The sequence below is a fragment of the Durio zibethinus genome, chromosome 3 (assembly GCF_047325235.1).
Source record: "Durio zibethinus cultivar Kanyao isolate XHJ-2024 chromosome 3, ASM4732523v1, whole genome shotgun sequence".
Taxonomy (NCBI): domain Eukaryota; kingdom Viridiplantae; phylum Streptophyta; class Magnoliopsida; order Malvales; family Malvaceae; genus Durio; species Durio zibethinus.
In genome coordinates this window covers 36792530-36815401 of record NC_143164.1, presented here as the reverse complement: position 1 = coordinate 36815401, position 22872 = coordinate 36792530, and the positions used below count along the sequence as shown (strand labels likewise).

Here is a 22872-nt window from a genome sequence, read left to right as displayed (position 1 = left end):
AAAGAGTAATAGAAAATATATATATTTGTAATTTTTATAAGTTAATAATGCACACGATTTTCTTCCTAAGTGCATATGATTAATCCTGTGCTGTACATGTCCACCACAAGACAAGGATATTACAACTGCATGTTTCTTGTCCGACCTAGCAACTGTTACTCGGGCAGACATTACAACTCTCTCGACTGCACATACGGAGAGATCTATGCTATACATGTCAAATAGAAAAAAAAACGAAGAGCAAAATTACAGCTGCATGCATTTGCCTGTGACTTGACATTGTAGGTTGGGGCATGTCATGACAGCAGAAACAGTAGCAGCTTTTATAGAAGCGCTGGAACAGCTGGAGCTTTTATATAATTGTCAGCCAACACTGAGCATAAATATGGCTTGGAGGACCAAGAAGCATTCTTCTTACCATACTAAAAAATAAATGAGCAGAGCAGGTGAACTCGCTCAAACGTTATATGGCCGGCGGAAACCCACTGGGCTTGGCGGCAAAGGCGATTTAGGCAGATCTTGCCTGATGATGGGTGTCGTGATCCATCAATCTTTTTATGGTAATGGAGAAACAGGCTTCAAGGCAATTTATTCATGGCATTTTCGTATCCAACTTCTGATAAAAACCTGGAGCCCCTGTGATACAACCACACAGCCAGTCATTTAACCAGATAAGAGAAAGTATGAGCATCAAATTCTCCATTTTTAGGTAAGAATAACCAATTCTTTCCAACTAACATCTTGTGTTTCTTTCCTTTTTCAAAGCATGGTTAAAAAAATTGTACTCTCAGCAGGTGCTGGTTTGGTTCAACGGATCATAATCATAGGCATCACCAGCTTTGACAAAGCGTCCTTTCACGCGCTTTCTCACGTCGGCCCTTGCTTTGCGAGAGGCATATCTCACTCGCTTCTCAAACCTATCATGCAACAAGGACGAAGTTAAACATATAACTTCCTCCAATAGGTGGAAACAGTAAAATAAAACGTTAAGACGCACAGTATAGAATTTATATCGACTTTCCAAATGGATTGCTGATAAATATACACAGATGCACACACAGGAATGCAAATCCACATTTCCTTACTAGAGAGCACCATAGTGAAACAGACTCCTTCAATGGCAGGAATAGTAACTATAATGCACAGCTTACCGATTACTATACTGAGATACAATCATACTAGTAGGATCACATATGTTAAAATGATATAGACATGATATTTTTTATTTGGAGGCATGTGAGTTCTGTTACTTGCTCTTGCATAGAAATGCACACAGCTAAATGAAACTTAAAAGCACATAGAGAAAGTTCATAAGAAGAAAAAATAGAAAGGGCAATAGAGGAACAAGAACTAACGACATGATTGTCTATAAGTAAACCATATACTAAATCGACAGCCATAGAACTAGAAATTGAGATGCAGAAGAGGAATTAAAACGAAGAACATCTAAATTCCAAAATTTGTAAAGCAAGGAGCACTAAAACTACAAAGTCATCAACCTAATAACTATATCTAAAGTGGTCTAAGTATAACATATGTACATTTTATATACATTTTACATACTTACTTCCTTGTCTTCTTCTTTTCCTTGTAACGCATTACAGCATTGCTTCGAGTAGCTGATGGGAAGGAGCTCTCAGTACATGGAGGACACCAAGGAGGCTCTCCCATGAGAAGCATTGACGAAGCCCCGCAATCTTGGTAATCTCCTGCACTACTCTCTCCAGTAAGGCCAGAAAATGAGAGGCTTGAATGGGCCTGCCTTGCAGTAAAACAAAGAAATGAATCGGTTTTATTGCTCATTATGGAATCAGCAGATGCCGCATTACTGGATGCTGGCTGGATTGCATTGATCAGTCCAACAGATGAGCCCTGGACAAGGATATTTAGTTACGACCATAAGAGCACTTGCCAAGCACAAACTTGAAATTCTCGGGGGTTGGAATTATGGAATGATTCTTTACAGCATGACTGCTAAGGGAGATAAAACAAGCATGTAATATCCAAGCACATTAAATTGCCAATGTCGGTAAGTAAAATGTTGACACATACATAATTTACAAGAAAAAACTGATTTATTGATAATCAAGATGACACTGAAAGATCAAGTGTTAGCATATTCGCAAACTTGAGGAATCCATAATCTCATCACCAATAGTGGCAATATAATCAACACTGTCAAAAGAGTAATCAAAATTCGGAATGAAGACCCAGCAAATGGAAGGATAGTAAACTTCCTTTTGGTACATTGGTCATGTCTGAAAATCAAGGTTATTATGTTCCTATAGATACTAACAACCCAAGTAAAAAAGGATATTTGCCTCTGATCACTACGCAAATTGCAAAATGAAGATGCTGATGTGGAAGGAAGGTAAACTTCATTTTGGTACATTTGTCATGTCTGAAAATCAAGGTTATTTATGCATTGATAGCCCCATCAAAATGAATAATTGCCTTTATGTAACAGTATGGAAAATCTAGTAGAAAAAAGAACAATTACAACATACAGAACTTGTACATTACCAACAACCAGAACTCGCACCCCATTCATCAAATTAAAACTTTTCTCAGTACTTTATCAAAACTTTTTTTTTTCTCTATTTTAATTAGGCAAGGAATGCTTCCATTTTCACATTAAGAAAAAAACTGATTGTTGAAATATGCTATATGCCATACAAACCATTTAAGAACACATGCAAAAAAATTAACATCAAGAAAAATGGCAAAACTATCATCACAAAAAGACAATACAGACACCACAAAGAAAGATCAAAAGAGATGAGAGTACCTCAGCAGCCACTGCACCCTGACAGTTGGAATCAGCAGCAGACATGTCCTTCGTCCCGAATAAGCTATCAATTCCACCATTCTCAAAAAGTTCTTCTGAATGATTGAGAGTTACCCCAAATAGTTCTTCATAATTTTCAAGGTTCAAATCAACTTCATCCATGTTGAAGTCATCATAGAGATCATCTTCACAAAGTGCAGGACACTTTGTTTGAGGGCAACATGACTGCAAATTTAATAAAGTAAAAATTAGCAAAGATTCCCAAAACGGAATATATTATCTCTACTAATAATTAAAGGAAACTCGTGAGAATTTTCAACAATAGATCTTTCACGAATATGTTAAAAATGAATTTGGAAAATCTAATGCTAAAATATTATAGAATTACAAATAACAAAAGGTTATTTTGATCACTTTTTTTTATGATTAAAATGAAATCTTGATAACTTCCTAGACCTCAGCCAACTTCCCCATTTTTTGTGTCCTTCACTTTCACACTCCCCTTTTCCCTCTCAATTAAAAAAAAAAAAGATAAAACTACAACCATGTACACAGGTGGCATTAGCCTGGATTCAAAAAGTCCATGTGTGTGTAAAATAGGAGAGATATGGATTACAAACTTATGAACCCACGGCAAAAATAGGAATAAGATGTCTCTACAAACATAATAAAGGGTGAGGTTCTGATTTAGTGATCATACTGTGAAGGCCTCACTAGTTGTTCTCTAAAACATCACCCTAAAACTTAAGTTGCTTTTGGGCAAGAAATAGAAATATCTAAAGGTCTACCATTAAAAATGCAAGCTGAATACAGATTCATGGTATAATGTAATTTTACTGAAAGATTGACATCTTTTACATTTAGTATGCAACCATGAACACACAAAAACCCAATCAAGTTCAAGTAAAAAGATATTTTAGATGGACCTTTGATTTCCACTATAAAATGTTATCAAGAAAAGCAAGGAACGGAACTGGCATATAGTTCTGCAGAAGGAACTAATCTGAAAAAAAAAGTTGTCACTTTAACCTCATGCTTGTTCTCGTAGAAGAAAGAACAGTTATTACTGAACACTCACTGTTAATATTTTTTTAGTATTAAGTGCGATGCCAGAATAAATTTGCAAATATAAACCTACTTCATTGAAATGCTTATCATAGTTCTTTAATGTTGCCCCATGAAACTCAGATACCAAGGACTGAAAGTACCTCAAGAACAGTTTATCCAGATTCTTTAATGCTAAATATTCCAAATTCATCATTTACCTTGGGCAATAATGTATCTGTTAATCCAGCTGGCAGATCTAGAGCTTGTGGTGCAGATATGAGTTCTGGAATTGAAGAAGACCCCCCCCAGCCACTGCCCTTATCCACATTGTGGTCATCATAAACTTCTGCAACACCAGTACCATTCTGGCTAATGGTGTTTTCTGTAGGGCCCCAAGAAGTCCTCTCTATGTTCTCGGTGATGCTCATTAGACCTAATTCCTGCTCACAAGTAGATTCACCCGGTGAAGAGGATTGCAACAAAAATGGCCATATGGAAGAAAGTTCTGCAGATGATGGGCAACCAGTGTAACAATTAATTGTTTGCCTCTTATGTGTTGAATTCGAGGTGGAGGTACCATGACCCATCCAATCACAGTTCAGACAGAGGGAAACCCTTTCTTCTGCACATCTAACAAATGCAGGCTGCGAGTTGCATCTGTCACATAACAATGTTCTTGAATGGCGTCTTGACAGTGCATTAGCAGAATGGACATTTCGATCACATGACAAACATAAACAGGCGGCATCAGACCGGCAATATACCACCGACCTTTGATCCCCACAGAAATCACAATTGTAGCCCATGTATCCAATCACTAGTCTTAAAACTTTTCTCAAAAATTTAAGGACTTCTAAGCAGACTATATACCAACCAGGCTAGCTTCTTAGATGATCCCTGACTCTGCTATTTCTTCTTGCACTTCAATAGCTGTCACATATTGGGAAAAGAAAGATTGCAGTTACAAGAAAATTCAGTTCTTGGTTGATCTAAAAGCAAGTAATCAAAAAGAAAATAGGAATATCAACTGAAAAAAGGTTATATGGAGATAGCTTCATTTACTTCAAATTTGCTCATACAATAATGATACAGCAACAGGGTAAAATTCTAGAAGACACTGTAATCATAGACGAGTTCACATGATCTGCAGTGTTCAAGGGTAAAAGTTTTCTATTTTCAATAATCACAGCAAAAAAGTTAACAGTTTTAAGCACTGTGAAGCAAAAAGAAAACAAAAAATTATCGACAACACGAGGATGAGTAAACCAACAAAACACACAAACACAACAGAATAAATAGGAGAGAAAAAATGCCTCATCAAAATTTAAAGAGTCATCCATGACGACTACAACAGTCAAAATAAAATAAGAAAATAAAGAAAAAATAAAAAAAGAAATAATCTTTTTGTTTAATAAAAGCAAAAAGCAGGGGAGAGAGCATTCCTAGAACAGAATTATAAGCAAAATTGATTACATTTTAAGGCATGTAAAATACCAGAATCAAATATCAAAAAAAGGAAAAAACTTTATCATAAATCAAATAAAAATTAGAACTTTAAACCAAAGAATTAAACTCCATAATCAAAATAAAAAACACAAACAAACAGATTAAGCAAAAAAACAGAGGATCTTATACCAACAAAGAAACCCAGAAATACTAACAAAAAAAAAGTAAATCTAAAACCCAGAAATAAAATCAAAATTAAATGAAGAAGAAAAAACACCCAGAAAAGAAAATCAAATTAAGAACTATAAAAAAAGAGAATAAGAAATTTACCATGAGGACAAAAAAAAAAGAAAAAAGAAGATGACAAGATCGGTTGGTAGCTTAATATTAAAATTGAAAATTTATTGAAAAAATTTTACGAGAAACCCTGGAACAAAGAGCTTTCCAGAATTTCTCTTTTTTTTCCTCTGATTCTTTTTTCTTTTTTTGCTCTGTTTTTTTATTTTTCTTCTCTGTTTTGAGTTTATGTAAGTGTAAGAGATAGAAATTGGTGGGTGTAAACAGGGAAATGTGATGACATAAGCTGATAAAAAGTGCAGAGAGAGAGAAAATTAAATATTAAAAAATTGAGAAAAATTAAAATTAAAAAAATATAATAAGTAAATAAAAATAAATAAGAAGGGCAAAATGGGAGAGAAAAAAAAATGGGGCCCTTTCCTTTTCAGTCGTGAAAGGAAAAGTTAGGCCCTTTCTTTTTCTTCCTATAAAAAATTCCAATTCCACGTACGAGAAAATCTTTTAAATATTTTTGATGTTGCTAATTTATACTAATAAAACCTTGAGATTTATGGTGCTAATTTTTTATTTTTTTAAAATTTAAATTGAAAACCTTGAGATTTACGAAATAAAAAATAATGATTTTTTTTAAATAATTAAAATTTATATTTAATATATTATACTGTTTAATTTTTACAAAAATCTTGCACATGTATATAAAAAGAATATTTGTTTTATTATTATTAGCTCTTTTGAGAACTTGGCAGCTTCTAAAAGGACCTTTAAGGTGGGAAAAGATGTCTGTATTTCTTTTTCTTTTTTTTTTTGATTTGTGATCAACTAAAACCTTAAAGCACCATCCACTTGTTTTCTGGAAAGATCTTCAACTTGTGAAGGAGGCAAGTTTTGCTACAGATCCAATTATATAAACCAAACTAAAAAGTGAAGCCAAAGGTATGCTTCAATAATAATAATAATAATAATATTCTTAATACCACTTTAATATTATCATTTTATGTTTATATTAATATATTTCTAATGTTGTTATAAGTTATTAAAATAAAGTCATATAAGTGTAAAAGAAATATCTAAAAATATCAACATTTAATATCTATAAAAAAGAGTTAAAAAATATTTTAAACAAATAAAATAAGAGGAAGATGCTAGTAAACAGTAACTATTTATTCAGATAAGGCATTTGTACGTAAGGAGCCAGTTGGATGCACACAGAATAGACATGTGAGATTCAACCCACAAAAGTGCTTACCCTTTTTCCATATTTTAATCCCAAATACCCAAACTGCCCTTCCCTCTCCCATCATTGGAAGTCCTATTATTTTTAAATATTAATTCACGTGTCCCCACCATCACCATTTTCTTTTTTCCTAAATTTCTAAATTCCTATGATAATTAGTGTGCACTTTTTCATCAATTAATAGGGAAATGTTGACTGAACAATCCCAGGAGGTTTAACACCTAACCACCGCCACCAAGAACCAACCTGAAGCTGAAAAGGAAAACATAAAACAAAGAAAAGAAAACCTTTTTTTATGAAGAACCAAAAGTTACCCGGACTCAGCTTTTGATTCAAGCTTTGAATCAGAATCTGAATGTAACAGTGTTTTGTAAAATTTTTTTTTGGTAAAAAATATTTAGGAGCAGAGGAGGCTCTCTCCTCTCCAAAACAAAAACAAATCGTCAACCACAAGGGAATTTGGAATCCTTTGAGACTTTTCAGGCTAGGACAGTGAGAGTTCGAACCTAAATGCTTTGTAACCAGATCCTAAACCTTAATCACTTGTGCCAACCCTTATTGGCTGTTTTGTATAATTTTAGCAGGATAAAGCTGAATAGATGCTTAAGTGAAGTTGACCCAATCAAAATCAAGAGAGTTTTTGGTATGAAAGAAACAGCTTATCCTCTTGATCAAACCTAAGAGGATCAGAAAACCCTTTTCTTATAGGGGTAGATTTTCTCTCTTTCTTTCTGTTTAAAGACAGGAAAAAGCATGGGGGGTTTTGCTTATCAAACTTGTTGGACCCAGAAACATGGGCTGCTAAAAAAACTGAAACTGCTGCATGTGGCAGTTTTGTACATATCCAAACAAGTTCGCCAGGGTACTATATATGAACAGAGATACAGCCCAAATTCACATTCAAGACATCTTCAACTTTTGTGGGAAAAACATTAATTCAAAGACATACAATGGCTTAAATGGTCCACAACACGTAAATCAGGTGGTCCAAGTATTTACGATATCAAATAAGAATGATGTAGACAATTAAACAACTAAATTTTATTTCTCACTTGGGAACTTTTCTTTTTCAAAGCAAGAGATAAGCTAACCTCATTAGCAGGGCAGGGATCTCGTTACGTTTCTGAAAAACACTGTCCAGGCTGTTCAAAATGCTGCACTTTGATCCGTCCACAACACTGGGGATGAACATGACCATGTATTTCTGAAACATAAATAAGCTGATTCCTTCACTAGCATTGGCTCTTTCTGTACTGTGTTAGTCCTCAACCATTAATAAGACTAGTCAGAAAGAACAAACAGCCAAACAACCAGAAAAGCACCGGGGAGGTGGTAAGGGAAAAAGATGAAAATATTAGCCTGCATTTAATGGCGACAGCTTTCAAGTATTATCGAGTGCATTTCACTTCAAAGTCGGTGCATTCAGATAAACTGGCTATTTTAAGGTGCTCCAGTAGAAATATTTAGGGAACCACAAAAAACTGTTCCACAAATTTGAGAACAAAATCTAATCTACCATTTACTAAAGATAACAGGGAAAGTCGTCACCTTTGTAGTACGTTTACAAAGAAACAGAACATAATGCTCAAACAACCGATGGAGAGAGAAACTCCTAATTGTTGGTGTCCTTTCTGTCTTCTTTAAGATGTTAAAAAACCTCATTACCTGCCTGAAGATTGCATCACCTGAGAAACACACCTACATAGCCTTATAATCCTTGTGTATCCAGCTCTAAGGTTCCCAACTGCAGCTTTTATTTCAGCTGAGAGTGGCAGACGCTGCAAGTTTTCTGTCCCAGCAGTGGTAGTCTGTAAATGATAAGGCAGGATCTCTGAAGGATAAACCCCACTAAGAAAGCAAGAGGCAAGACAAGTCAGTATAATTATTTGACAAATTACAACAAAACATATCTGCCTTGATAACTATTGATGCGTAACGTAATATTTTACAATGATGATAGCACATACAGCAATGAGCAGTCACCCCAAAATGTCCAGAATTAATATCTATATATTTTGATAATTACAGGATCTAATTGAACTTGTAAACAATCGTTATCTAAATTTCACTCGTGTTACAATCTGAACCACAACTGAAGAAAATGTGGGCGTAAAAAGAGCTGATTGCTGATTGCACTTTCATGGCAGGAGTTAGGCAAAAGTTACATTAATTGCTTAGTACAAAAGTTAGGCAAGCTAAACTCAGATTCTAAGTATTATCTGACCATTTCAACTAAAAATATTTTTTATTGGAGAAGAAAAAAAGAAGACTAATTTGAAGTCTAAAATAATTAATGAACCAAACCAATCCATAGAAACTACATTCAAATCAATATAATGTACAAATCAATTACAAACTCTTTGCAAGGATCAATGCTCTGGATATATTATATTTATACTGTTGTTACAAATTAATCAATTCTTCTTAGAGCATAAATTTCTTAACCACATAAAGGATTATACATCCAATCCGTGCAATTCAGCTATAAGATAAAGCATCAGATTTGCAAAATACTTAATATGTTAAAAAGTAGAAAATACAATTTATGCAAGACTTTACCAGCTCAAACACATCATGTCAAGAGTCATTAGCAGCTTTACACCACTGTCAAAATCAGTGAAAGCAAGCTGCAAATCCAGCTGCTTTGCTTCAAACCAAGGAGGTGCTATCAAGATTCAATCTGACAAAATATGTTCTTTCAGGAGACATAAGACGTAAAACTGGACAGACAAGAGAGAGCTGGGGGTAGGTTTTGTGTATATGTTTAGTAAATGCAAATATGGCAACTAAGCTGAGCCAAATGAGCATTCCAACACAGAACAGGTTATTTAGCAAATTGATATTACAATGATTTAGGATTTAGGACAGCCAAGAAACTGAGGGATTAATTCTGTTAACATACTAGCTAACTGCATAGATAATAAGTCATAATTCATACCGGTTCTAGAAATCAAGAGGCAGATGGCAACTAGGACACTCAACAAAGATTCGACTTTACCAAGCCATGAATGGGCTATGCCCAAACCTTGTTACAACCATACTGTAAATAAAAGTAATTGGATCAGAGATGAGCATTAAAACTTAGAATGGCCTTGAATCAATTGTCATTAAGATGCTTTACCTTGAGTATGTCCAACTCACTGAAGAAAGAGCTAAGGAAATAAAAAACTTTACAATCATTAGTTTTATGACTGTATATCCTACCACTAGTAAATAAAAACGAGAAAGCCCAAATTGCTAAGCTCCATTCCAATAAATAAAAATTAAAAAACAAAAGAATAAATAAGATAGTTTCATGGCACAATAAACATGCATAGACTTCAAATGGCATTACATCAAACAAGAAGTGTGATCTAGTCATCCATCTCTACTTTGTTTGCCTGAAGAAAAGAATCAAATTTCAAATTCTCTAAGCCATTGATCAAGAATTTAGACCATGTCATCACATTCGCAAAGCCAGAGACATAACAAAGGGACAAAGAGTACCAGATGGAGAATGAAAGCTAGTTAGTGTCAGATTTCTAATCTCTATCCGTCTATCTGTACTTCCTCAACCACATCAAGCAGATTTCTTAAAAGTGAACTGGTCCTCTGCATAATCAGAACAAAATAAAGTGAATATAGTTTCAAAGATTGCATTTATCCTGAAACACTGAAATTTCTGACATAATAAACATAGTGCACCACAAACAAATATAAAGTAAAGTTGAACAAACTAGGTTAGAGCAAAGGTAACTACAAGAAAACACATAATCACTTGCTCAGAACTTGAAATATGTACTATAGCTTCATTCTGGCACAGCCGTAAATCAAAGCATAAACATAGAATACTTTTCTGATAGAAATTAAATTGAAATAATTTGTTTTACCTCAGAAGAGAAAAGTAGGAGACACAAGCAATTATGAGACAGAAGTACTTACTTGAGTTTCTTGTGCCAGATTTTTGGGCACAGCATATTTCTTAGTGTATTCATGGTTAAAGACGAAAGCAAATGCAGAGCAAGCATCCATGTTTGGGAAGTTCTAATGAACAAGATCAAATTTCAGATATCAGTATGGCAAATGAAACAAGGAAAAAAAGATGACTGCATTTAAATGGTTGACTTTGTTACCTTACTGATGTTTATATCATTCAATTTGTTTGCAACAAAAATGCTTGAATTTGGACCAGTGTTTAATGTGAGACTGCAGATCATAGAAATGTACAAATAAATGTAAAACTTTTCTGACATAAACAAGTCTTGGTCAAAGAAAAATACATTATAAAAAGAAAACCTCCGACTGATGAACTCATGGTAATTGAGAACAACATTGTGACGGCCATTCCTATTCTGCAAATCAACCTCCCACAACTGATGAAATAACAGAAAGGTTATACTTCAGTCACATAAAATAAAATAATTTCAATGTGTCTTGAGAAGAATAACAGCAAGAGTTAAACAGACCTGCATATACTGACATATAAATCTGCAGCAAGTTCTTTTCTTTAGATGATCATTAAGCAATTCAATGGTATCAGAACAACTCGGTTCTCCTTTTATCTTGCAGTAAATGTAAAATGACTTGGTTAAATTTTTTATTTTCTTTTCCAGAGGTTCAGCCTCATGCTTCATTGTGGTTACTTAATCACTGGCTCCCTGTCATGATACAAAGAAAACTTAGCATAAAAGCCAAAATATCAATTACCAATATCTTTTAAAACAATATAAGAGGCATGAGAAATTTAATTGTAAAGAGATAGCATGAATAATAAAAATAGAATACTGATTTAATTTGTAGCTGACGGAATGCTAATAGCATCATTCAAAGCAACAGATGTAAGAGTTCTCCACATATTGCCTCTGGTATGCTTCATGCTGAATGTTAGTAGTGGTTCTCAATATATAGAAGACAATTCCCTAAAACATAAAGATATTCTTTTTATTATTTCGAACAATGACATGGTATGTATATCATGCAAATATTTTTATTCAAACTGAAGACATATAGATTATGTAATCATCCAAAAAACTATGATATCATACTCGAAATAAAGTAAACTTTTAAGAAAATGTGATCCAGAATCTTCCAACAAAATAATTCTAATTTTCTTCATCATTGAGATATCTTAAAAGGTTAAGAGGAAAATAACTACAATTCCGCATCCAATTTAGTTCGAAATATGTATAAGCCCATAAATATTGTTTATACCAGCTGCGACAACAGTAAATATGATAGATACATTAAAAAAAATAGTCAGGGATAATTCTTAGCCTCTAAAAATGCTTTGACAGAAATCAAAACACATTATTACAATGAAAATTAGGAGCCATGTGAACCCAAACCCAATGTGGGTTTCATGTAAAATAAAACACAGTTTCACAGTTGTATTGCATAATGTTTATCTCCACAGCAGTAACTTTTTCCTTTTTAACCATTTGAGTATGCAAATTAAAAAAGATGAAATCCATAATAACAAAAAGCAGAAAAATGGAGGCCACCAGCCTTTATAGCACCAAAGGACATACCGAATAGATCCACATATTATAACTGATGAGCATACCTCAAATTTAACTGAACATGAATTATTGTCAGGTTGAGTGTCCTTGTCAGCTGAAACAGATGGACGCCTGACGCAATTTAACTTCAAAATTTGAGATTCCCGAACTCCGGTTCTCAGTAACTGTACCTGTTTCTACATTGAGGAATGTAGGCAGGTAACAAAGAATAAGCATTTGAGCTGAGTAAAAACAAAAAGGGAAAGGGAAAGGAAAGCAAATACCAGCAATCTTTCGCGCTTCACATGCATCAACTGCAATTTAGCCTTTTCATAGACTAATCTGCAGAGCAATGGTCTTGTTTCAGCAACTCTGCGAGGACATCATTTCAGCAATTTTACCACTTGTAATGCTAAACCAGTTTCCATGATAATTACAGAAACCAATATTAGTCAATTCATGATAAAGATGTAAGGGTAGAGTGGAACCACCTCTTATACCAAATATTGCTGGATTGATCATTTGCCTGCCAGCAGCAATATAAAAGAGCGGTATCAGCAATAAGATAGTCTAGTTTGGTTAGCGTAGGGGGAAGCAACAGAGAACCCCTGCAAAAAAAAAAAAAAGTTGGCAATTTTACTTACTAAACATAGCTTGGATTGGATTTCAGAACAAAGCAACTCTAATATATTAACCTTCTGCTTATGAAGCAATATATCTTCCAACATGTTTATCTGGACCAATTATTGAGGCAAAGCACAAAAAAAGGAAACTATCACATGGGAATTTAGATTATGAAAAGATGTTACTGGTATTTATAATCTGCATTTGAAACATATCGTAACAAATGCAGTAAATTTAGAAAAACAAGGTATGTACCACTTCTATATTTAGTTTATCAAAACATGGAGATAGTAGCTGATTTGCATCTGCCGAAAGTTTAAGAGAAATCTGCAATATAAGCTCTATAAATCAAATTCAACAGGAAGGGTAACAGGAAAATTTTGCATTCTATATCAGCAAACCTGGATGTGCAACAAATTAGCAACACAGTACACATACATAAGTCCAATTCATCGATGTTTTGCCACCTTCAACACTTTCATTTCCTATGTTGCTTCCATTCAAATATTCCAACATATGCTCCATATTTTTTTCTCCCATGTCATGAAATTTTGGACTCTGCTGGATATAGTTTTTTTTATCTGCAGGGTGCACATCTGCAAGAGCTACTTCTTCACTTGTCCTTTTTATTTTTGAATAGTTCTGAATGTCTTGGACAGGACTTGGATTCTGCACAGGTCTTTGATGACAGTCATCAATCCTTTGTACGGTTGAACTGCAGCTAAGAGATACCACATCTTTTGCAACAGAGCATTGCATATTATCACCATGTAATGCCCTATACAATTCTTTCCCACAGGGGCTCCAACTTGGCTCTTTTGAAGTGGGACTCTGAGTTTGCTTCTTTCTGAAGAGGCTCTAAGCAATAAAATTTACGTAACGTGAATTAAGAGATAGGAAACACTCAGGCTAGTATTAACATAAAAATAAAAATAAATAAAAAAAAACAGAGCAAAAATTTGATCACAGTAGGCTGCAATTGAGACTAAGAGAAGACAGAGAAAGATATATACCTTTCAAGGCGAACACTCATTTTTACTTCTATGTGCATCTGGGGAAGCATAAGCAGAAGAAACTTTCATCTGTTCCTCAATAAAATTTTCACCAGACCGGGTTATTTCAATTGCAGTCTGGATGTTTTTCTCTGAGCTTCCCCACTGCAGTTTCAGGGGAACCTCACCAGGGAAGTTCCTCAAGTTTTCGGAAGAATTCTGCAAAGCAAGTCCATTACTTTCTCTTTCATCCGCCCTTTTTACTATAGAAGAGTCCATTAAATGGTTAACCATAACAACTGGTGCACCAGACTGTGTTCGGTTTTCAGCTGTTCCAGTTAAATAGTTACGCTAAGAACTGTTACTACTTATTTGCATTCCTGTCTAGAATCAATAATGATGCTGTTATCCTGATCTTGAAGCTTTAAATTGCCAGACAGACGGCCTTGATGTTCTGTTGGTGAACACAAGTTCTCATTTAACCTATTCACAAGTGGAGAAACAAGTGTATAAGGTGTATCAACATCTCTCTTATCCTTGCTAATTTCAAGTTTGATCTCCATTAGTGAGGAATTAAATATGGAAGCTACTAGTGTCCCATCTACAGGATCTACTGTTGTCAAAGAATGAAGGATCAATTTCTTTCCTGAATGAGTGCACTGAGTAGGTGAAGTAATTTTGGCCATTCTTTCAGTAGATTTGTCATTATGTTCTTTATCTTTTGCAAGTTTTGTTGTCCCTCCATCTTGGCTCAAAGTAATGATGTTTTTTGGAGTTCCAAGACCATTACAATCCATTTTTCCCTGCTTCAGATCAACACCAGATAACTGCTCCTCTAGATTAATAGTGGGAACAGTTGCCTGTTGGCACTGAAGACCCTCACTCGGTTCCTTCATAATTGTATTGAATGAACAAGCTCTAGAACAAAGGGACTCTGACAATCTGAGTTTAGATTTTACAATTCCATCATTGAAAGCGGAAGCAGAAGTAGAAGGCTCCAGAATTTATAACTTGGAATTACTTTTCAGAATGGGTGGCACAGTCCCACCTTGTTTTATGCTTCCCCTACCCGAAATGAAACCTGATTGTTTAGGGGAAGGAGTAACAAATAGTGTACGTCTGGGTAAATTTGTAGTATCCAGAAGTATTTGTTGTCTTTTAGCAGATAATGAGTGTATGGACAATGCTAATGGAGACCCATGTGGTTGATTAGAAGCATGAGCAACATTAGAAGTATGTCTTTTTTCCTGAGTAGAATTTTCTTTCAACCCATGTTCAGTTGGAGGCAGATTTCCGTATTCAAACTGTTTGAGCAAATCTAATTGAAAAGCTTTACTAGTCTGATTCAGTGAGGTACTAGTAGGAACAGCAAGGAACTCAGAATTCAACACGCTTGATCCAAATACAACTTCAGAAATCTCCTTGTTTCCCTGAAATTGAAACAACTAATCAAGAGTGCAAATCAATGCCTTGGCTCCTCCTGAAGAAAGTGGCAATAATAGCTGAACAATCAAAAAGTATATAAATTTCATTCAACTTTTGCTACTATGGGTGTCTATGGAGGAAAAATATGAAATTGTATCAGTGAAAACTACTGCAATAACCCTTCATGAGTTGACAATAGCAGTAGTTGCTGTGAAAACTGAATGTATATTGAAAAACTGCTCATCTTGAATTATACAAGAATTTTAGGTTTATATACAACTAACTAGGGGTTAAATTAGGAAACTAAATCTTCCTTAATTCTAGGGATACAAATACTTAATTCTAGAGATACAAATATAAATATACAGATTACAGGATTACAACCAGCTGTAAATAAGTGTTTTCCCACACTCCCCCTCAAGCTGGTGAATAGGTGTTTTCCATTCCCAGCTTGAAAATAATTTCTTGAAATGTTGCACTGCTGAGACCTTTAGTCAACACATCTGCAAGTTGACCTTTGGTTGATACATAAGGTGTACAAATCAACCCACTGTCTAATTTCTCCTTTATGAAATGCCGGTCTACTTCAATGTGTTTTGTTCTGTCATGTTGCACAGGATTGTTTGTAATGCTTATTGCAGACTTGTTATCACAGTAAAGTCTCATTGGTCCATCCCACTTGATCTTCAAGTCTTCTAGGATAATCTTTAACCATAGTAGTTCACAAATTCCTTGAGCCATTGCTCTGAACTCTGCTTCAGCACTTAATCTTGCCACCACATTCTGTTTTTTACTCTTCCAAGTCACAAGATTACTACCTAAGAAAGTGCAGTAGCCTAAGGTGGATTTTCTATCAGTTACTGAACCTGCATAATCAGCATCTGTATATGCTTTTAGAACTAACCCCGAATTTCTTTTGAATAAGATACCTCTCCCAAGATTGGCCTTCAACTAGTGCAATATACAATAAACAGCCTGTAGGTGCACTTCTTTAAGACTATGCATAAATTTACTTACCACACTCACAGCATATGCTATATTAGGTCTAGTATGTGAGAGATAAATGAGTCTTCCAACTAATCTTTGCTACATCTCTCTATTTACAGCAGCATCTTTATTAGCTTTTTCAATTTTATGATTAGGATCTATAAGGGTATTTGCAGGTTTACATGCAAGCTTCCCAGTTTCCTTCAAAAGATCCATCACATATTTCTGTTGTGAGATAAAAATACCATGCCGTGAGTAAACTACTTCAATTCCTAAGAAGTACTTCAATCTCCCTAGCTCTTTTATCTCAAATTCTCTAGCCAAACATTATTTTAGAGATTCTCTCTCTTTTTCATCATCTCCAGTTACAATTATATCATCAATATACACTAATAGAACTGTGACTCTCCCTAAATCAGAGTGTTTAATAAACAATGTATGATCTCCTTGACTCTGTTTATATCCCATTGCTAGCATCACTTTAACAAATCTCCTGAACCAAGCTCTAAGAGACTGTTTAAAGCCATACAAAGCCTTTTTTAGCCTGCATACTTTGTTTGCTTCTAGATGACCTCCAAATCCCGGTGGAACCTTCATCTATATTTCTTCTTCCAAATCACCATGTAAAAAAGCATTCTTTACATTAAATTATTGAAGCTGCCAATTGTAATTTGTAGCTAATGATAACAAAATCCTAACTGTATTCATCTTGGCAACTGGAGCAAATGTTTCCTGGTAATCCACTCCATAGGTTTGAGTGTAGCCCTTAGCCACTAACCTAGCTTTATACCTTTCAACAGTACCATCTGCCTTGTATTTTACAGTGAAAACCCATTTACACCCCACTGAATTTTTTCCTTTAGGCCACTCTACTAGTTCCCATGTCTGATTTTTCTCTAAGGCCTCCAATTCTATTTTCATGGCTTGCCTCCATTTCTTACTGGATAATGCCTCGGTTAATGTAGCTGGAACAAAAATAGTGTTTAGGCTCACAAGAAAATTTTTGTGGGATGGTGAGAATTTTTCAAATGACACAAAATTAGATATTGAGTATAGTAGATGCTTGGTACATTCTCTGGTTCCTTTCTTAATGGCAATAGGCAAATCATAATCACTAATTATAGTTTTAGGAGATTCATGCTCATTTTGAGAAACAAAGTCAAAAACTGTAGTTACCTCATTTCCAGAGTTAGGATCAGGTTCTTGGACTGGCACAGTTTCAAGATCTGAAACTTTCCTTCTTGAGTACACCTGTAATTCCTTTATAAAATCAAGAACAATATTATCCTTTGTCACATCTTCTGTATTTGGAATGGGTTCAGACTCAAATTCAGTGTTTGACTTAAGCTCAACAGAAACAAGTTTCGACTCAGAAGAGTTAATAGGTGTAAATGTTGAAAAAGAGAGCAAATCAAGCAAAAAGAAATCTTTATCCTTATCTTCCATGAATGAAGTCTCCCCCTGAAGATAAGGTTGAGTAAAAAATGATTTATTTTCTTCAAAAGTGACATCTGCAGACACATGAAATTTTTTGGTAGGAGGATGATAGCATTTATATCCTTTTTGAGTTGAAGAATACCCCACAAAAATACACTTAATCGCTCTTGGATCCAACTTTCCTCTGTTATGACTATGAACATGAACAAATGATGTACAACCAAATATCCTAAGTGTAAAATTATTTGTGGTATTGAGGTTGGGATAAAATTGTGAGAGTAGTTCCATAGAAGTTTTAAATCCCAAAACTCTTGAAGGTAACCTATTTATAATGTGTGTGGCAGTGAGAACAGCTTCCCCCTAATAAGATTTAGGTACATTTGCTTGAAAAAGAAAGGCTTAGGTTGTGGCTAGTAAATAACTGTTTTTCCTCTCTGCCACTCCATTCTGCTGTGGAGTATTAATACAAGATGACTCATGGATAATCCCCTCTTTTTGGAAATAGGTGGATAAACTCTGGTTAAAGTAGTCTCTTGCATTATTAGACCTAAATCTCTTGATTCTTATTCCAAATTGATTTTGAATCATGTTTTGGAAACTTAAAAATACACTATTCACATCTAATTTGGATTTAAGTAAAAAAACCCAAGAGACCCTAATACAATCATCTATGAATGAAACAAACCATCTTGTACCAGAAATATTAAGAATTGTAGAGAGATCCCAAATGTCATTATGAATCAAGTAAAAGGGAGTAGAACTTCTTTTGTTACTAATTGGAAAAGACACACGTCTATGTTTTGTAAATTCGCAAATATCACAATGAAAATCTTCAACATTTAATTCTTTGAACAAAGAAGAAAACATGTTTTTCAAGGTTCCAAAAGAAAGATGTCCAAGACGAAAATGATAAAGCTAGATTTTGTCTTTATCAGAAGATTTTTCAGAAAGAAATGACAAAGGTAAACTATTTTTTATACTACTTGTGTTATTTTATGTCTCAAGATAGTATAGTCCATCTTTCTCCTTAGCAAGTCCAATCATCTTCCCCGAACTCTGATCCTAAAATTCACAATAAGAGGAATAAAAAGTTACTTTGCAATTCATATCTCTAGTAAGTTTTTATATAAATATCATATTAGTAGACAATCCAAGAACATGAAGAACATTTTTGAGAACAAACAAGGGATTAACTTGAACATCTCCTAATCCTGCTATTGTGGTAAGTGAACTATCAACAACAACAATTTTCTTATTACTAGGACACAGGTTATATGTACTAAACTTTTGTGAGGAATGTGTCATGTGGTCTGTGGCTCCTGAGTCAATAACCCAAGAACTCATAATAAACTTAGTCAAGACATTTAATCCATGAGAACCGGAAGTTTTACCTGAACTAGAAACTTTACCCAAAGAACATACCATAGTAGACTTTTCAAGGATTATCAATAAGTTTCTCAACTTTTCAATCTCTTCCTTGTTGAACTCTTCTTGTTTCTGAGATATTTGTACTACTCCAGTGATTTTCCCAGTTAACATTTCCTCAAATTAAGTGATAGTGATATCTTTCTTTGAAAGGGTTCGGCAATGAAGGCCTAAAAAAGTCAACAATGAAGGCTGAAAATTTTTCTTCCCAAGAAGAGCCTAAAGCTCTGATACCCTGTGGAAACTAAATGTATATTGAAAAACTGCTCATCTTGAAATATACAAGAATCTTAGGTTTATATATAACTAACTAGGGGTTAAACTAGGAAACTAAATATTCATTAATTCTAAGGATACAAATACTTAATTCTAGAGATACAAATATAAATATACAGATTACAAGATTACAACCAACTATAAATAAGTGTTTTCCCATAGTTGCATCTATGACATGTCATTGCATTAAAACATAGATTTCTAATAGAATAGAATTATATAGCCCAAATCTCAAAAAGAAATGAGACAATTCTGCAGATGTTAGGATAGAAAGCACCATAGTATAAATGACAACTCCAAGAATCTCATTGTGTAACAAGTAAAAACCACCCATGCAAATCTACTTACTGACCAAATTAAACTATTAAAAAGAAAATAACCAAAACATTGAGAAAACAATCTTAAGTAACATTCAATTGATAGAAGAACAGACTGTGTTCACTGAAATTACCAAATTAAATGATTGAAAAAAATAACCAAAATATTGAGAAAAGGAATCTAAGTAACATCAGATTGATAGAGAACATACTTTCTTCAGCTGATTAGGAGTTTAGAATTGGTGATCAACAAAATTTTCAGAAACTGGACCAACCTTTGTGTTCGATGAGCAGTCACACAAAATTTGATCAGTAAGAGCGGTTGTTGAATCACCTGTTGCCTCAACCAGTTTGTCCTGAGCAATAGAAACACCCTTACCAGAAATATCCTGATTATTAATATTGCAGAGCTCTGAATTCCTATAGTGTAAGAGTTCGATGCAGTCTTTTGGATTATCATGAAATAAGGCAACTTCACTCATTGATAACTTTGGACTGGTAGAATCAGAAGCAGGGATGGCATTAAACTCCTTACTGCCCTCTGCCACAAGTGCTTCCAATGCGGGAGAGAGCCTTCCATAATCATACCTATGCATGCTTTCTCCAACAAGGCTCATGTCATTAGAATCACTACCACCACTAAATTTATTGATAGGCACAGGAGATGGAGATTTTAGCTTCTTTACCTTTGTTAACACCAAAAAACTTTCCGAATTAGAAGGCATGGTAGCTTGAAAGGCGTCTTCTCTTCAGATGCAAGATGAACTCCTGTTGAAATATTGAGATCTCCTGACTCTGATCGCACAATGCTACGAAAGTGCAACGAAAATGCCGACGAATCCATCGTGATATCATGGTTATCATCTGAAGCAGCAGAATCAGATAACCTTCCAGGTCGAATAAAGTTTGCAGATACAGGTCCAAAAAAGTTGCCCTCTCCAACAAGATATTTAAACAAACACTTCAAAACATGGCATTTATTAACATTAAACATTCTATTCAATAGCTTCAATCATTAGATTTCTCCTATAAACAGAACATAAATACTTCTCTATCTCAGAAAATATTAAGTAATGACGGATTACTTAGGCTCTGTTTGGTCAATGCTCTACTACTTGCTTTTTGCTTTTTGAAGAATCAATATCAAAGTCGCAACTTCCGCATTTTGCTTCCCAAAACTGAAAGTAACTAACGAAAGTAACAACCAAATCACGACTAAACTAATATAACCCTCAATTTTGTCAAACTAAAACAAATGCTTACTAAAAATTGACAATACAACCCAAACTGACCATCATTAGAAGTAGCAGATCCAACTGTGCTACTTCACTGGGAGAGGGCGACTCCATCGGCTTCAAGAACGACTTTCTCGCACTCAAAGTGTCGTCGTCATCATCCTCATTGTCTTCACCACCGTTGGAGTCATCACTATCCGCCGAATCCCTAAAGAGACCCAGCACTTGCTTTCCCCGTTCAGAGGCTGGCATGGGAGTGGAATCCGGCGGGTTCTCGTAGTCTTCGTCGCGGTTGAAAATGTGGACCGAGGTGATCTCGAGGTCAGCGAAGCTAACTCACCGCGACCGTTTCCTCCTGAACGCGATGGTTTCTTCGTCAGTTTCCTGCGTGTTGCGGGCGGTTCGTCGGGAACTTTGGAGGCCATTCTCGAGGAGGATATAGGGAAATTTTTGGGGAATTTTCGAAATTAGGGTTCAGAAGTTGAAGTGCAATTTTGTGGGTTTAATGTGGTGTGGTGGGGAGTGGCGAGTGGCCAGTGGCTTTGTGCGGGAAAGATCGTGCGGGAATTTTGAATTTGCAGCCTTTACTTTTATTTTATTCATTAATTTATATTAAGAAATAGATAATGGCCCATTTTTTTTATTTATTTATTTTTTTTTATAAAAATGTGATAAGACGAGGAATTAGAAAAAATATCGAGAAAATTAAAAATTAATTTAAAATTATAATGTTTGATTAAGTTCATATCTTTTTTTATTTAATTTGAATATTAAATTTATATATTAGTTTGGATCGAATTTTAAATCAAAAGATAAAAACAATTAAAAAAAATCAATTTAAACTGAATTATATATTTTTAAATTTTTATAAAATAAAAATAACAATTTTGCATCAAAAACTATTTAAATATATTAAATTTTTATATTCAAATAATATATAAAAATTTAAAAAAATTTAAAATTTAAAAACCAATAAACCGAACCAAAATGAATTGATAAAATTCAATTTGGTTTAACTTAAATCGTATGAAAATTCGATTCGGATTAAATTTTAAAAATTTATAATATTATAAAATATTCGAAAAAATTAGACAAAATTCGATTCGATCTAAACCGTTATCACTCCTAGATAAAATTAAATATAATAATTTTTATATTTGTGTTTTTTTATTTCATATTTAATACATATAAAATATAAAATTATTGTGTTACAATTTATGTAAGAAAATAAACATAAAATATAATTTTTTGATGGTTAAAATATTACAAGAATCTTAAACTTTATCATTTTATTTAGATAAATCATTACATTTTTATTGTATCAAAATAAACTCATTTAATTTGTACCTAAGTATATCTTTTTTTCAAATAAATAATTAATTTATGTTAAAAACTTATTTAAATACAAATTAAAGAATAATGATTTATTTAGATACAAATTAAAATTTTAAAAATTTATTTGAGTATAACATAAATGTTACAAACTTACTTTGATGCAAAATAAAAGTTAAGAATTTATTTAGATGTAATACTTTGTAATAAAAATATAATGATTTATTTAAATAAAGTAATAAAATTTAAAGACTTTTATATTATTTTAGAATTTTTTATTTTATTAATTTCATATATAATTTTTATTAAAATTTTAAATCATGACAACTTAATATTTTATATTATTTTCATATTATTTTCCCTATTTTATATTTAAAATTATCAAATCTAAATTACATTTATTGTTTTTTATTATGTCTCAGGTATATAATCTGCTTGAAAAAGGGCATACGGTGACTTAAGTTAAAACTGATGTTTGCGCTAATCAGTAACCTGCATTGAGGAGACGTTATAAAACTCCATAATGGGTTTTG

At 33.8% G+C, this 22872-nt stretch overlaps 1 protein-coding gene and 1 pseudogene across 4 annotated transcripts; both read right to left on the bottom strand.

Annotated features, from left to right (window-relative positions):
• LOC111283354 (zinc finger protein CONSTANS-LIKE 9-like) lies at positions 1-8660 on the bottom strand. 3 transcript variants are annotated; one of them, XM_022871830.2, is made up of 6 exons: positions 5612-5845; positions 4054-4765; positions 2789-3013; positions 1568-1872; positions 786-917; positions 1-636 (listed from the first exon to the last, which is right to left on the bottom strand). In XM_022871830.2, exons 2-5 carry the CDS (start codon positions 4639-4641, stop codon positions 788-790), a joined length of 1248 nt encoding a protein of 415 aa, XP_022727565.1. In that variant the 5' UTR covers positions 4642-4765; positions 5612-5845; the 3' UTR covers positions 1-636; positions 786-787. The 3 variants fall into 3 exon arrangements, with proteins under 3 accessions (XP_022727565.1, XP_089614895.1, XP_089614894.1); XM_089758769.1 differs by having other exon boundaries at positions 739-917; positions 5612-5843; XM_089758768.1 differs by lacking the exon at positions 5612-5845 and adding an exon at positions 7904-8660 and having other exon boundaries at positions 1-917.
• On the bottom strand, positions 8159-21541 carry LOC111283587 (uncharacterized; annotated as a pseudogene). The gene is made up of 16 exons (XR_016341079.1): positions 21065-21541; positions 20048-20636; positions 13927-15350; positions 13352-13771; positions 13169-13240; positions 12934-13023; positions 12781-12815; positions 12574-12661; positions 12355-12486; positions 11258-11449; positions 11088-11164; positions 10925-10997; positions 10734-10835; positions 10299-10403; positions 9372-9459; positions 8159-8660 (listed from the first exon to the last, which is right to left on the bottom strand). The product of XR_016341079.1 is annotated as an uncharacterized LOC111283587 (transcript).
• Between the last annotated feature and the right edge of the window lie 1331 nt (positions 21542-22872).